Source organism: Gorilla gorilla, chromosome 19 (assembly GCF_029281585.2).
Source record: "Gorilla gorilla gorilla isolate KB3781 chromosome 19, NHGRI_mGorGor1-v2.1_pri, whole genome shotgun sequence".
NCBI lineage: Eukaryota > Metazoa > Chordata > Mammalia > Primates > Hominidae > Gorilla > Gorilla gorilla.
In genome coordinates, this window is record NC_073243.2 from 31,133,293 (window position 1) to 31,150,187 (window position 16,895).

General features: G+C 38.3%; 1 protein-coding gene across 4 annotated transcripts in view; it reads right to left on the reverse strand.

The window, feature by feature from the left end:
- Positions 1–3,220: 3,220 nt before the first annotated feature.
- The window catches only part of FAM151B (family with sequence similarity 151 member B), a 59,314-nt gene continuing 45,639 nt past the window's right edge, over positions 3,221–16,895 (reverse strand). For all 4 annotated transcript variants that reach the window (XM_055366946.2, XM_031003366.3, XM_063700666.1 and 1 more), the window contains one exon: positions 3,221–8,442. In XM_055366946.2, coding sequence (XP_055222921.1) covers positions 8,283–8,442 — 160 coding nt within the window. In that variant the 3' untranslated portion in view covers positions 3,221–8,282. The remainder of the gene's footprint in view (positions 8,443–16,895) is intronic.

Consider the following 16,895-nt stretch of genomic DNA (forward strand, 5'->3'; position numbering starts at 1 on the left):
CAATGCAATTTCCATCAAAATACCACTACCATTCTTCACAGAACTAGAAAAAACAATCCTAAAATTCATATGGAACCAAAAAACAGCCCACATAGCCAAAGCAAGACTAAGCAAAAATAACAAATCTGGAGGCATCACACTACCTGATTTCAACCTATACTATAAAGCCATGGTCACCAAAACAGCATGGTACTGGTATAAAAATAGGCACATAAACCAATGGAACAGAATAGAGAACCCAGAAATAAACCCAAATACTTATAGCCAACTGATCTTCAGCAAAGCAGACAAAAACATTAAGTGGGAAAAGGACGACCTATTCAACAAATGGTGGTGGGATAATTGGCAAGCCACATGTAGAAGAATGAAATTGGATCCTCATCTCTCACCTTATACAAAAATCAATTCAAGATAGATCAAGAACTTAAATATAAGACCTGAAACTATTAAAATTCTAGAAGAGCATCGGAAAAATCCTCTAGACATTGGTTTAGGCAAGGATTTCATGACCAAGAACCCAAAAACAAATAGAATAAAAACAAAGATAAATAGCTGGGGCTTAATTAAACTAAAGAGTTTTGCACAACAAAAGAAACAGCAGAGTAAACAGACAACCCACAGAGTGGGAGAAAAATCTTCACAATCTATACATATGACAAAGGACTAATGTCCAGCATCTACCATGAATTCAAACAAATTAGCAAGAAAAGAACCAATCCCATCAAAAAGTGGGCTAAGGGCACGAATACACAATTCTCAAAAGAAGATATACAAATGGCCAACAAACATATGAAAACATGCTCAGCATCACTAATGATCAGGGAAAAGCATATCAAAACCACAATGCAATACCACCTCATTCCTGCAAGCATGGCCATAATCAAAAAATCAAAAAATAATAGATGTTGGCGTTGCTGCAGTGAAAAGAGAACACTTCCACACTGCTGGTGGGAATGTAAACTAGTACACTCACTGTGGAAAACAGTGTGGAGAGTTCTTAAAGAACTAAAAGTAGAACTACCATTTGATCCAGTAATCCCACTACCGGGTATCTACCCAGAGGAAAAGAAGTCATTATACAAAAAAGATACTTGCACATGCATGTTTATAGCAGCAGAATTCGCAATTGCAAAAATGTGGAACCGACCCAGAAGCCCACCGATCAATTAGTGCATAATAAAGAAACTATATATATATATATATATGTGTATATATATATATATATGAGAAATACTACTCAGCCATAAAAAGGAATGTGAATTAATGGCATTCACAGCAACCTGGAAGGGATTGGAAACTATTATTCTAAGCGAAGTAACTCAGGAATGGAAAACCAAACATCGTATGTTCTCACTCATAAGTGGGAGCTGAGCTACGAGGATGCACAGGCATAAGAATAATACAATAGACTTTGGGGACTTGGGGAAAAGGTGGGAAAGGGGTGAGGGATAAAAGACTACAAATTGGGTTCAGTGTACACTGTTCGGGAGATAGGTGCACCAAAATCTCACAAATCACCACTAAAGAACTTACTCATGTAACCAAATGCCACCTATTCCCCCAAAACCTATAAAAATAAAAAATAATTTAAAAAAAGAAACTGGCAGGATTAAATACAAAAAAAAAATGTATCTTAGAGTGAGTTCAGGGTCAGGCAGATAGGATTTTCATTTTTCTTTCCAAGTTGGTATGAAGTAATATCAACGAGCCACTGAGAAATATAGCCACACCTGGCTCCTTTCCATCCTGATGGGGTCAGTGGTATTACCTGACACTCTGTCACCCAATCTAAAAATACTAGACTCCTCCCTCTCCCGCATACTACTCATTCAACTACAGATTCTCCGTTTTTAACCTTTACTTCTTTTTTCTTTTCTTTTCTTTTTTCTTTTTTCTTTTTTTTTTTTTTTTGAGATGGAGTCTCACTCTGTCGCCCAGGCTGGAGTGCAGTGGCGCAATCTCAGCTCACTGCAATCTCTGCCTCCCAGGTTCAAGCGATTCTTCTGCCTCAGCCTCCTGAGTAGCTGGGACTACAGGCATGCGCCACCATGCCCGGCTAATTTTTGTATTTTTAGTAGAGATGGGGTTTCACCATGCTGGCCAGGCTGGTTTTGAACTCCTGACCTCGTGATCCACCCGCCTCGGCCTCCCAAAGTGCTGGGATTACAGGCGTGAGCCACCACGCCCAGCCATAACCTTTATTTCTTGAGCCTCTCCATCCCCTTTTGGTGTCACCTTAATTCAGGCCTTCATCTTCTTTCACTTTGAGGATTCCAAATTTCCCAATTGATTTCCTCCTTCTCACCATCATAATCACTTTTCTAACATTCAAAACTGATAATAATGCTTCCCTACTTAAAGTAGTACAATAACTCCCACTCCCTCAGAGAAAAGAAGCCAACTCTTTACTACAGAAAATAAATCTGGTTCTGTCTCACAGTATGATGCCCCAAAAAACATTTCTGAGCAGGTCGATCAGGCTCTTTCCCACTTGGCTCAGGTGCCTGGGTCTGAAAGGTCCTTCCCCTGTCAGTCTACCCAGTGAATCTTACTCATCTTTTAAGACACAGCTCGTGTTCCCTCCCAATTAAAATAGACTGCTGTCTCTTTGGGGACTATACCGCAAGCCATGTGTTATTCCATCATAGGAGTTTTAGCAAATATTCAACTTATCATTTACGGGTCTCTCTCCCATGACTAGATTACTGTAAGCTCCATTTCTGAATCATATAGGGACAATTTTGGAATTATTCACGCAGCCTGAGCACATCAGACATTGCTTAGATGCCTGCCCCTTCTCTCCCCATCTGCCCCCCGAATTCCTACTGAGCTGTGATGTCTTGACATGAGATTCCCTCATTAAAGATACAGGTGGCTGGACAAGCTGGTTCCCCAGACCAAAAGCTGATGGGTATAAAGAGGTAATTACTATGAAGAGTAAGAGTGGCACTGATGTGAAACACTAGGACACTGTAAACCGAGCTCTTGCTGCTGAGGTCTGGGAGCTCCCTTGGATCTTGCCCTAAATAACAAGGTTGGAGATACAGCATTTGTCTATATATTGACTAGGTACTTAATTCTCTTTGTAATTACACAAAAACAACAACAACCCATGACCCCAACTCCAACAAACAAGCAAATTACAAACTGTTCCAAATTACTTTTAATCATTTCCCACTGGATAAGTACATACCTGGCTAATTAACAAATTATACCACTCTTACAGGACAATAAGCTACTCTTTATTAGAAGCCTTTGAATTTTTGAACAATTGATTTTCTTATTAAAGTCTCTTCTGGAATTAGGATTACTCTACCACTCTTGAGAAATAGCCTTTGGATGATATGTGATCTCAACACCACTATATTAGACATCAACTTAGAGGGAAAAAATAGGTGGCACTTAACCATTATGTTGTGCATTTGAACTTCTTTGCAAAAATTTTCTACACATACAAAGATATATATCTTTAAATCTATATGTTTTTTTTTTTTTTGAGACCGAGTCTCACACTGTCGCCCAGGCTGCAGTGCAGTGGCGTGATCTCCACTCACTGCAACCTCTGCCTCCCGGGTTCAAGCGGTTCTCCTGCCTCAGCCTCCTGAGCAGCTGGGACTACAGGCACCCGCCACCATGCCTGGCTAATTTTTTGTATTTTCAGTAGAGATGCGGTTTCACTATGATGACCAGGCTGGCCTTGAACTCCCTGACCTTGTGATCTGCCCACTTCAGCCTCCCAAAGTGCTGGGATTACAGGCGTGAGCCACCATGCCTGGCCATATATATGCTCTTTTACAACCTGCAGTATGCTGTAACATCTTCCCACATTAATAAAGCTTGGGCCAGGTGCAGTGGCTCATGCCTGTAATCCCAGCACTTTGGGAGGCCAAGGTGGGCAGATCACCTGAGGTCGGGAGTTCGAGACCAGCCTGGCCAACATGGTGAAACCCCATCTCTACCAAAAGTCAAAAAAATTAGCTGGCTGTGGTGGCACACGCCTGTAATCCCAGCTACTTGGGAGGCTGAGGCAGAAGAATTGCTTGAACTTGGGAGGTAGAAGTTGCAGTGAGCCGAGATCATTTCACTGCACTCCAGCCTGGGCAACAGAGCGAGATGCTGTATCAAAAAAATAAAAAATTTAAAAAAGTTTCTGCATACTATTCTATTGCATTTCTGTACATCAAGGCCTTTAAAATATTATTGAAAATGGATATATAATTTACATACAGTAAAATGCACAAATATTAAATGTGACAACTCAATAAGTTTTTTGCCTTGCCTATGTACACATCAAAATAACCATTTCCCGGAACAAGATACAGAACATTTTCAACACCCAAAAAAGTTCCAACATGCTCCATCCCAGACAAAACCCCACAGAACCGTATAGGTTACTACTATTCTGACTTCTAGCACCATGTATTAGTTTTGACTGTTCTTTAACTTCATATAAATGGATCCAGAGAATATGTATTCATTTGTGCCTTTTTTTGCATAATGTTGTTAATAACCTTTATTGTTACATCAGTTCAAACTGTTTTAGTGCTGTGTAGTAATTTCATTGTATGAGTCTATCATTATTTATAAATTCTCTTACTGATGAAAATTGGGGTTGTTTCTAGTTTTTGGCTATTAAGAATAAAGTTTTTATGAACATTCTTTTACAAGTCTTTTAATGTAAATACATGAGCTCTTTTCTCTTGAGTATATGGCACAGATAGAGTGGCTGGGTCTTAAGGTAGAGATATACTTATCTTTATTAGAAACTGCCAAACTGTTTTCCTTTTTTTCCTAAAAGGTGTTTTTAGTCCTTATAATATTAACCTCTCTGGTGGGTATGTACTGGCATTTATTGTGGCTTAAACTTGTCTTTCCTGAATAAGGAATACTGTTGAGTTCCTTTTCATATTCTTTTGGCCATCTGAATTACTTTTTGTGTGTGAAGTATCTATTCAAGTCTTTTGCCCATTTTTAGTCAGTTTTTTGGGGTTTTTTCTTATAGTTTAGAGGAGTAATATACCCTCTGTCAGATATGTGTCAATGGTGTCTTTTCTGAGAAGTTTTAAGTTTTGATAAAGTCTATTTATCAATGTTTCCTTTTATGGCTAGTGTTTTCCGGGTTACAAGAAACCTATGCCTACCCCAAAGTCTGGAAAACATTCTCCCTTATTCTCTTCTAAATGCATTAAGGTTTTAGCTTTCACATTTTGGCCTAAGATCCATCTCAAATTATTCGTATATGGCATGAGGTAGGGATCAAGGGTATTTTTTTCCATATGGATAGCTATTAAAATTTTACTTTCCAACAGAATACATTTTATAATTCTCTTATGTGTTTTTGTTCCTGAGAACAGTTTAAAATACACCTTTAAATATTAATCTAAGTGAGGCTGCATGCGGTGGCTCACTCCTGTAATACCTGCACTTTGGGAGGCCAAAGTGGACAGATCACATGAGGCCAGCAGTTCCATCCAGACCAGCCTGGCCAACATGGCAAAACCCTGTCTACTAAAAATACAAAAATTAGCCAGGTGTGATGGCACAGTCCTGTAATCCCAGCTACTTGGGAGGCTGAGGGATGAAAATCACTTGAACCTGGGAGGTGGAGGTTGCAGTGAGCCAAGATTGTACCACTGCACTCCAGCCTGGGTGACAGAGTTAGACTCTGTCTCAAAAAAAAAAAAAAATCTAAGTGATATCAGGCTTATAGATTTCTCAATATATAATTTTACCATAATATTAATATTTTAAAAAAATTATCAAAGGTAGGACAATTAAGTAGTAAAAATAATATTCTGGACAAGTGAGTTTTACTTTGAACTTCAACAAAAGGCAGTTTATTTATAAATTCACCTGTCTTTAGTAATGCATGGTCTTTGTAGAAAATTTATAAATTAATTTACTATAATTTAAAAAGTTATTTTCTATAGCAGTTGAAATTTTATAATGAAATTGCACCTTTTGTCTTTGGCAAACAACTATGGATAGTAAAGTTTTAGGTATGATTTGACAAGAAGCATTCCATTTGACTAGAGCTGAATTTTCAAGTGGAAATACTATAATTGTCTTTAAGTATTTATAAGTCTACAATGTTTGATGTTGTATCTCTTAGTGCTATCTATCTATAACGGACATGATCACAGGATAAGTCTAAAAGAAGAGTAACTTTGCTGAGCATTCACTATGTCATTGAGCTAGATATCTCTACTACATGAATCTCACATAATCCTCACAACAACCCTACAAGAGAAATTTTATTCCCCCACCTCCACTTTATAGACAAGTGAGCCTGGAGTCAATGGCATTAAAGATTTCCCAAAGTCTATGGCTAGTAAGGGATAGAGGTGGGGCTGTAAAGAAAATCTGTCTGAATTCAAAACCCAAGATCTTTTCTCTATATAGAACTATGTTATTCTCTGGGAGAAAAATGGTTGATTAACAAAAGGCAAATTACATCTTTTAGGACATTCACTAGTAAATTATTTGTTAATAAATCAAAGCAGCAACATATTTTTCTGGATGTTTTTCTCAGGACTATGCCAGGCACTGTAAAAGATACTTAAGCATGAAGCTTTGCCATAAAGGAATTTACAGTCTAGCTGAGGAGACATAGCTAACATGCACGTGTCAATTAGTGAACATAACTAAACAGTTAAGATTAATGGTTAAAGTAGGATCTAGAAACCATTGATGTTGAATAAATTTTTTAAATGAAGAACTGTGCTGGAGCACAACAAACTGACTTTTAGGTGGGACTGCATTATGAAGGGTCTTGAAAGAGGAAAACTGAGTAAAATTGAGTTTAAGCCCTTGAAGGTTTTTGATTTGGCATAAAGAAAGAGGTATTTAAGAAAGTTTTGGCTGGGCATGGTGGCTCACACCTGCAATCCCAGCACTTTGGGAGGCCGAAGTGGGTGGATCACCTGAAGTCAGGAGTTTGAGACAAGCCTGGCCAACATGGTGAAACCCCATCTCTACTAAAAATACAAAAATTAGCTGGGTGTGGTGGCGCACACCTGTAGTCCCAGCTACTCGGGAGGCTGAGACAGGAGAATCACTTGAACTGGGGAGACAGAGATTGCAGTGAGCCAAGATTACATCACTGCACTCCAGCCTGGGCAACAGAGCAAGACTCTGTCTCAAAAAAAAAAAAAAGGCCAGGCGCGGTGGCTCACGCCTGTAATCCCAGCACTTTGGGGGCTGAGAAGGGCGGATTATGTGGTCAGGAGATCGAGACCATCCTGGCTAACACAGTGAAACCCCGTCTGTACTAAAAAAATACAAAAAAAAATTAGCCGGGCGTGGTGGCGGGGGGGCGCCTGTAGTCCCAGCTACTCAGGAGGCTCAGGCAGGAGAATGGCATGAACCTGGGAGGCAGAGCCTGCAGTGAGCCAAGATCACGCCACTGCACTCCAGCCTGGGTGACAAAGACAGACTCCATCTCAAAATAATAATAATAATTATTATTATTATTATAAATAAAAAAAGAAAAGAAAGTTTTGTTTAGCAGAAAAACTCAGATCTCTGAGTAGAGTGTGAGGAATGAGCCATGAAAAAAGTAGTTCATAAAGTTTTACTAGTAGAACAAGGACCTGAATGAAGGTGGTGGCAGTAAGAAACTTGGAAAACAAATGATACATAACAAAGACTAAAACTGCTCTCCAACAGTATATTGATCACTATAAATCAGATACTATAGAAATAAGAAATATAAAAAAATACTTAGCCACTAGCATGCTTCCCAATCACATGGAAATTCTAGATCTATCTAATCTATAGTTTCAGGAAATGGATTAATAGATCTTGATATGAGACAGCTGCTGACCCCTGTGAAAATTAAAAACATTTTAAAAGCCCTCTTCCTTTTTTGTTATCTCTGAAATAACCAGTTTTCTAGGAAAAAGGAAAAGAGTACCATATTTTTCATAATCTCTGTAATGCAAGTGTCAAGCACGTGATTTATACCTGTTTTATGACATATGGATTCTGCCAATCATCTTTAGCTTATCAAAACTATTTTTATGAAGGGGTGCAGAGTATCATTTTCCTGAATTATTATTAGACTAGGCCACTTGTGTAAATAAATCTCTTCTTTCCAAATCTTTTATGTAAGTGCACTATTATAAGGACATATGCCCACAGAGTAAGCACACAATAAACGTTTCTTGATTAGATGACTTGGAACGTCAATCAATAACCATAATTTATATGGTAATTAATTCAGACCAATGGAGAGAAGGATTATGAAACCAAAACACAGGAAATAATTGAGAATCTTCTTCTTAGAGATTAACTTTGATTCCAATGGCTTGTTTAAATTCATGGTTTTGTGGTTCCAAGATGTCATAGAAAACTTGTTTTTTGTCAAAATGGTCTCTAATGTAAAGTAAATCTTCAACGGAATAGTTATCATTTTTTCCAGTCCAAATAGTCAGGCTGTACCTGCATTGAAATAAAACAGAATTATACAGATAAAAGTGGAAGAAAGCGATGAGTCATTCCAATAAGCCTAAAAATACTTTCATTTATCTCTAACTCAAATGCACTCAGATGAAAAAATTAATCAGCAATGGTGTAACTGTACTTTCATATTTCATTATTTCATCAAGAGGGACTAGAGACAAAAAAACATTCATACTGCTGTTGTCTAAATGACATATCTGCTCTATCTGAATTGCAGGACTGTTAAATGGACTAAGAAACCAGATGAGTGGCATGGGAAATGGTTCTAATTTTGGAAAAAGGAATCGAAGAGACTATGTTGCTGATGGAGGAATCTGTAACCTGGGTTTGTTCAGGAGCCTGGTCAGGGTGAAAAGCACAATGGGAAGGGATTGTGAAGAGACACAAATGTCACTGACATCCACAACACTTAGAATCATATATGGAGGCCCTGCTGTTTCTTTTGGAGGTTTTTGTATGAGATACAAGAATGCCAAGAGATTTCACTAAGAATGACAAATAGAATACATTTAGATCTTTTTCTGATGAGCTGAAAACCAATAACCTATGTAAATTCATTATAGATGTAAGAATATGCTCAGAATGTTAATGTTACTTAAACTGTACACTTCTATTTCTTCTGGTGACACTACTACTGTTGCATTCAAGTCTAGGGAAATGCAAAGCTGTTAAGCAGTTTCATATTTATATTCCCCATAAGCTTGTCAGAATCCAGGGAAAACTTCCAAAGCATTTTTTCTACTAATGATAAGAAATAACTGCCTAACCAAGGCATATTTTCTTGTCATATTGACACATTCCTGCCCTTAAGGATGGCGACACCATTCTGGAAATACAACAGAGGAAAGTAATTTGGATATTGCCCCACAGCAGTATCATATTACAAACCAAAAAGAATTTTAAACTATAGCTAAGGGACACAGAAAAAGAAAAGTGAAAATTAGTTCTGAAACCTATATTTTTTGCTAAAATGGAATCTCTATTACTTTATCTGGGCACCATGGTGAAAAACCTTATAAAAAGACATGGTTATGAGCATTTAGGTAAAAAGAAGAGCTTCCCAGTATTATTTTGCCTTTTTTAATATTCACTTCATTGTATTCAGACTGAAATGGAAAAAACTGCCTGAGGGTATCTTAAACATTCATTGATATAAATTCTCAAACTTCATTTTTTAACCTTCTTTATTGTGAAATAACACATAGAAAAAAGTACATAAAACATACATATAAATTTTATCAGATTATTATAAAGTTAACTCCAGTGTAATAAAACAAATAAATAAAACATGGCCAGCAGCTGAGGAAGCAGCTTGGTGTCACTGCTCTATCACGATCTCCTCTCAAGCCTCCATGATCTTTAAGATTGTTAAGTATATGACAGAGAAGGAAACAGGAAATATTACAGAGTGAAGGAGGCTGAGGAGATACGATAACTAAATTCAATGCATGTTCTTGGAGAGTTTTCTGGATCAGAAGAGGAAAAAGGGTATTGTTGTAATGGTTGGTAGAATCTGAATGGGGTCTGTGGACTGTATGGTAGTGTTGTATCAACGCTGACTTCCTGACCGGGAGGCTACATGGCAGTGATACAGAAGCTGTCCTTCTTTGGGGCGGTATCCTCTGGAGTACTTAGGGATAATGAGGCTCATGCAGAAAAACATAAATAGAAAATTATATATGTATAGAGAAATAATGGACAAATGCAGGAAACAATTGGGGAATCTGGGTGAAGGAGATGTGGTAGTTTTTGCAACTTTTCTGTAAATTTAAAACTTTTGAAAAATAATCGTAAATCACTCCTATAAAAGACAGTTTAAAAAAAAAACAAAAAAGGCAGGGCACGGTGGCTCATGCCTGTAATCCCAGCACTTGGGGAGGCCGAGGCAGGCCGATTGCCTGAGCTCAGGAGTTCAAGACCACCCTGGGTAACACGGTGAAACCAAGTCTCTACTAACATACAAAAAATTATCTGGGCGTGGTGGTGCACGCCTGTAGTCTCATTAACTCGGGAGGCTGAGGTACAGGAATAGCTTGAGACTTGGAGGCAGAGGTTGCAGTGAGCTGAGACAGTGCCACTGCACTCCAGCTTGGGCTACAGAGTAAGACTCCATCTCAAAAAAAGAAACAAAAACAAAAACAAAACAAAACAAAAAGTAAAAAAACAAAACTCCATTAATTTTCAAATAAAGGAAAAGGCAAAGTTATTCAAAGCAAACAAAAAGACAACGGGAATTGAGGTTAAAAAAAATCATTAAATAAGACCAAGAACACCACGGTAAAGGTGTAATTCTTAATGAAGAGAAAATAGGTATGAATGTGTACACAACAGATAGCATATCATGAACATTTAAAAAGGAAAAACTATGAAGGTGGATGAGGAAATAGACAAAAATATCTTAAGAGTTGGAAATGACATATTTGTACATATGAAAAATAACACATTTACAATAAGGTTATTCATGAAAACAATGTAATATAAAATATTAGAAATATGCCAAATGCCCATCAAAAGGAGGCAAGTCAATTATAGAACATACATAAATATCATACACCTAGGAAAGAAAAACAAGAAAGTTTACTTCAGAAAGAGCTCCACCATGTATTAAGTCAAAAAAAAAAAAAAAAAAGAGGAAGGAAAAGAAAAAAAAAGCAAAGAAAAGAACGGAACCAAGAAGCAAGGTGTATGACATACCATAACATCTTTTGTTTTAAAAAGAAGGGGGACCAGGCATGGTGGCCCATGCCTGTAATCCCAGCAGTTTGGGAGGCCGAGGCGGTGGATCACTTGAGGTCAGGCGTTCAAGACCAGCCTGGCCAATGCAGCGAAACCCCGTCTCCACTAAAGATAAAAAAAAAATTAGCTGGGTATGGTGGCAGGTGCCTGTAATCCCAGCTACTAGGGAGGCTGAGACACGAGAATCACTTGAACCTAGGAAGCAGAGGTTGCAGTGAGCCAAGATCCTGCCACTGCACTCCAGTCTGGGCAACAGAGCAAGACTCCATCTGAAAGAAAGAAAGAAAAGAAAGAAAAGAAAGAAAGGAGGAAAGGAAGGAAAGAAAGAAAGGAAGAAAGAAAAAGAAAAAGAAAGAAAGAAAGAAAGAAAGAAAGAAAGAAAGAAAGAAAGAAAGAAAGAAAGAAAGGAAGAAAGGAAGAAAGAAAAAGAAAGGCTGGGTGCGGTGGCTCATGCCTGTAATCCCAGGACTTTGGGAGGCCGAAGCAGGTGGATCATGAGGTCAAGAGATAGAGATCATCCTGGCCAACATGGTGAAACCCCATCTCCACTAAAAATACAACAAATTAGCTGGATGTGGTGGTGCCCACCTGTAGTCCCAGCTACTTGGGAGGCTGAGGCAGGAGAATCACTTGAACCCGGGAGGTGGAGGTTGCAGTGACCCGAAATCGCGCCACTGAACTCCAGCCTGGTGACAGAGTGAGACTCTGCCTCAAAAAAAAAAAATTAATAAAATACAAATAAAAGTAAAAAGGAAGGGAAATTAGAAGCTATATTTACATTTACTCTTATATGTATAAAGAAACTAACAATTGTAGTTAGTGACATTGGGCAGGAAGACTGGGTAGATGAGAGAAAGCCTTTTCACAGTGTAAGTCTTTATTCTATTAAGTTTTTGAATTCATTTTTTGTTTGAAAAATTAAATTTAAAATACTTTTAAAAGAAAACAAAAAGTAACACACAAAAAACTTAAATAAAATAACATTAATAATGTTTTATTAATGTATGACAGAAGCTGGTAGTTTTACTCCAATATCCATTCTCCTTTTTCTTTCTAACAAACTCCTGAATTCTAACTAGACGCAAGGTTGTACAAAATAAGATCTACATTTCCCAGCTTTACCTGTAACTAAGTACAGGTACATAACTGAGTTATAGCCAATGTGTTATAACAGGAAGACCTGTAACATGAGTAAAACTGCAGAATAGGAGTTTTTATCCCTCGTCTACCCCACTGAAACACCGATTTTGACAACTACTCATGGATAAAAGTACCTTTGTGGGAACCCAGGAGTCCAGTGGAAAGACTCCGCTACTACATTGGAGCGTACACACACACAAAATCTGAGAATAGACACATTGAAGAAGGTAAAACATTTCACTTTACCCACATTACCCCTCCGCTAAGGCAGCACAGTTCAGTGCCAACAAAGACCTCCTTGGCCTGTGTACTCTCCTACGAGGAAAAGTAAAAGTGTAGTAAGCACCTAGCTTCACTCCCCATGTGGGATGCTGCTCTTCCTCTCACCCCACCCAGAACGCTGAAGGGATTGGCAAGGTTGATTAGTCCAGGAGCGACAGGAATTGGAAAATGGCAGAGGCTCACTTACTTTTAATTTTACTGGGTACATAGTAGGTATTTATATTTATGGGGTACATGAGATGTTTTGATGTAGGCATGTACTATGTAATGATCACTTGAAAAATGGGGTTCCCACCCCTCAGGTATTTATCCTTTGTGTTACAAACAATTCAGTTATACTCTTAGTTATTTTTAAATGTACAATTAAATGAACTATAGTCACCCCGTTGTGCTATCACATATTAGGCCTTATTCAAACTATTTTTTCATACTCATTAGCCATTCACACCTCCCCCCAACACCCACCACCACTACCTATCCCCGCCTCTGGTAAACCACCCTCCTCTCTATCTCTATGGGTTCAATTGCTCCAATTTTTAGAACCCACAAATAAATAAGAACATGAGATGTTTATCTTTCTGTGCCTGGCTTATTTCACTTAACATAATGATCTCCAGTTCCACCCATGTCGTTGCAAATGACAGGGTCTCATTCTTTTTTATGGCTGAATATATTCCATTGTGTGTAAGTACAATATATATACTTTATTCATCTGTTGATGAATACTTTGGTTGCTTTCAAATCTTGGCTATTGTGAATAATGCTGCAACAAACATCGAAGTACAGCTATCTCTCCGATACACTGATTTCCTTTCTTTTGTTTACATACCGAGCAGTGGGATTGCTGGATCGTATGATAGCTCTATGTATAGTTTTTTCCTCAAAAAACTAAAACCTGTCTGGGCACGGTGGCTCACGCCTGTAATCCCAGCACTTTGGGAGGCCAAGGTGGGCGGACAGCCTGAGGTCAGGAGTTTGAGACCAGCTTGGCCAGGATGGTGAAACTCTGTCTCTACTAAAAAATACAAAAAAAATGAGCTGGGCGTGGTGGCGGGCGCCTGTGATCCCAGCTACTTGGGAAGCTGAGGCAGGAGAATCGCTTGAACCTGGGAGGTGGAGGTTGCAGTAAGCCGAGATCACGCCATTGCACTCCAGCCTGGGCAACCCAGTGAGACTCCATCTCAAAAAAACAAAACAAAACAAAACAAAACAAAACAAAACTAAAACCCTCGTACCAACAGCATACTAGGGTTCCCTTTTCTCCACATCCTTGCTAGCGTTTACTGCCTGTCTTTTGGATAAAAGCCATTTTAATTGGGGTGTGATGATATCTCATTGTAGCTTTGATTTGCATTTCCCTGATAATCAATGATGTTGAGCAACTTTTCATATGCCTGTTTGCCATTTGTATGTCTTTTTTTGAGAAATGTCTATTCAAATCTTTTGCCCATTTTAAGATCAGATTAGATTTTTTCCAGTAGAGTTGTTTGAGCTACTTATATATTCTAGTTATTAATCCCTTGTTAGATGGGTAGTTTGCAAATGTTTTCTCCCATTCTGTACATTGTTTCTTCACTTTGTTGACCATTTCCTTTGCTGTACAGAAGCTTTATGACTTGATGTGATCCCGTTTGTCCATTTTGCTTTGGCTGCCTTGCTTGTGGGGTATTACTAAAGAAATCTTTGCCAAGACCAATGTCTTGAAGGGTTTCCCCAATGTTTTCTTGCAGTAGTTTCATAGTTTGAGGTCTTAGATTTAAGTATTTAATCCATTTTGATTTCATTTTGGTATACAGTAAGAGACGGGTCTAATTTCATTCTTCTGCATATGGCTATCTAGTTTTCTCTGCACCATTTACTGAAGAGACTCATTTCCCCAGCGTATGTTCCTGGCAGCTTTGTGAAAACACTGTAGGTGTGTGCATTTGTTTCTGGGTTCTCAATTCTGTCCCATTGGCCTCTGTGTCTGTTTTTATGCCAGTACAATGCAGTTTTGATTACTATAGCTCTGTAGTATAATTTGAAGTCAGGTAAATGTGATTCTTCCAGTTTTGTTCATTTTGCTTAGGACAACTTCGGCTATTCTGGGTCTTTGTGGTTCCATATACAGTTTAGGATTTTTAAAATATTTCTGTGAAGAATGTCATTGGACTTTTGATAGGGACTGCATTGAATCTATAGATTGCTTTAGGTAGTATGGATATTTTAACAATATTAATTCTTCCAATCCACGAACACGGAATATCTCTCCATTTTGGGGTGTCCTCTTCAGTTTCTTGCACCAGTGTTTTATAGTTTTAATTATAGAGATCTTTCACTTCTTTGGTTAATTCCTAGGTAGTTAATTTTAATTGTGGCTATTCTAAGTGGGATCACTTTTCTGATTTCTTTTTTAATTGTTCACTGTTGGCATATAGAAATGTTAGTAATTTTTGTATGCTGATTTTGTATCCTGCAACTTTACTGAATTTATTAGTTCTAATAGTTTTTTTATGTGGAGTCTTTAGGTTTTTCCAAATATAAGATCATATCATCTGCAAACAAGGATAATTTGACTTCTTCCTTTCCAATTTGGATGTCCTTTATATATCTTTCTTGTCTGATTGTTCTCCCTAGGACTTCTAGTACTATGTTAAATAACAGTGGTGAAAGTGGGCATCCTTGTCTTGTTTCTGGTCTTAGAGAAAAGGCTTTCAGTTTTATCCCACTCAGCATAATACTAGCTGTGGGTCTGTTGTACATAGCTTTTATTACATTGAGGCATGCTCCTTCCATACCCAGTTTTTTTGTGGCTTTTTATCACGAAGGGATGTTGAATTTTACCCAATGTGTTTTCAGCATCAATTGAAATGATCATATGGTTTTTGTCCTTCACGCTGTTAATATGATGTATCACAGTGATTGATTTACATGTGTTGAACCATCCTTTCATCCCTCGGATAAATCCCACTTGGTCATGATGAATGATCTTTTTAATGTATTGGTGAATTCAGTTTGCTAGTATTTTGCCAAGGATTTTTGCATCAATGCTCATCAGTAATATTGATTTGTAGGTTTTTTTTTTAATGTGTCTTTGTCTGTTTTTGGTATCAGGGTAATGCTGGCCTTGTAGAATGAGTTTAGAAGTATTCCCTCCTCCTCTATTTTTTGGATAGTTTGAATAGGACTGGTGTTAGTTCTTCTTTAAATGTTTGGTAGAATTCAGCAGTGAAGCCATCGGGTCCCAGGGTTTTCTTCACTGAAAGACTTTTTATTATGGCTTCAATCTCATTACTTGTTATTGGTCTGTTCAGATTTTAGATCTCTTCATGGTTCAATATTGGTTGGTTGTATGACTCTAGGGATTCGTCCATTTCTTCTAGATTTTCCAGTTTATTGGCATATAGTTGCTCACAGTAGCCACTAATAATTCTCTGGATTTCCACAGTATCAATTGTAATGTCTCCTTTTTCATATCTGATTTTATTTATTTGGATTCTCTGTTTTTTCTTAATCTGGCTAAAGATTTGTCCGTTTTCTTTAACTTTCCAAAAAGCCAACTTTTTGTTTCATTGATCTTTTGTACTGTTTTCATTTCAATTTCATTTATTTCTGCTTTTTTTTTTTTTTTTTTTTTTTTTTTTTGAGATGGAGTCTCGCTCTGTTACCCAGACTGGAGTGCAGTGGTGTGATCTCGGCTCACTGCAATCTCTGCTGCCCAGGTTCAACTGATTCTCCTGCATCAGCCTCCTGAGTAGCTGGGCTTATAGGTGCGTGCCACCACACCTGGTTAATTGTTGTATTTTTAGTAGAGAGGGTTTCACCTTGTTGGTCAGGCTGGTCTCAAACTCCTGACCTCAGGTGATTCACTGCCTTGGCCTCCCAAAGTGCTGGGATTACAGGCGTGAGACACTGTGCCCGGCCTGATCTTTATTATTTATTTTCTTCTACTAATTTTGCGTTTGGTTTGCTCTTGCTTTTCTAGTTTTTTTGTTTTGTTTTGTTTTGTTTTTTGAGATGGAGTCTCGCTTTGTTTCCTAGGCTGGAGTGCAGTGGCGTGATCTCGGTTCACTGCAAGCTCCGCCTCCCAGGTTCACACCATTCTCCTGTCTCAGCCTCCCGAGTAGCTGGGACTACAGGCACCCGCCACCACGCCCCGCTATTTTTTTGTATTTTTAGTAGAGACGGGGTTTCACTATGTTAGCCAGGATGATCTTGATCTCCTGACCTCGTGATCCACCCACGTCAGCCTCCCAGAGTGCTGGGATTACAGGTGTGAGCCACAGTGCTCGGCC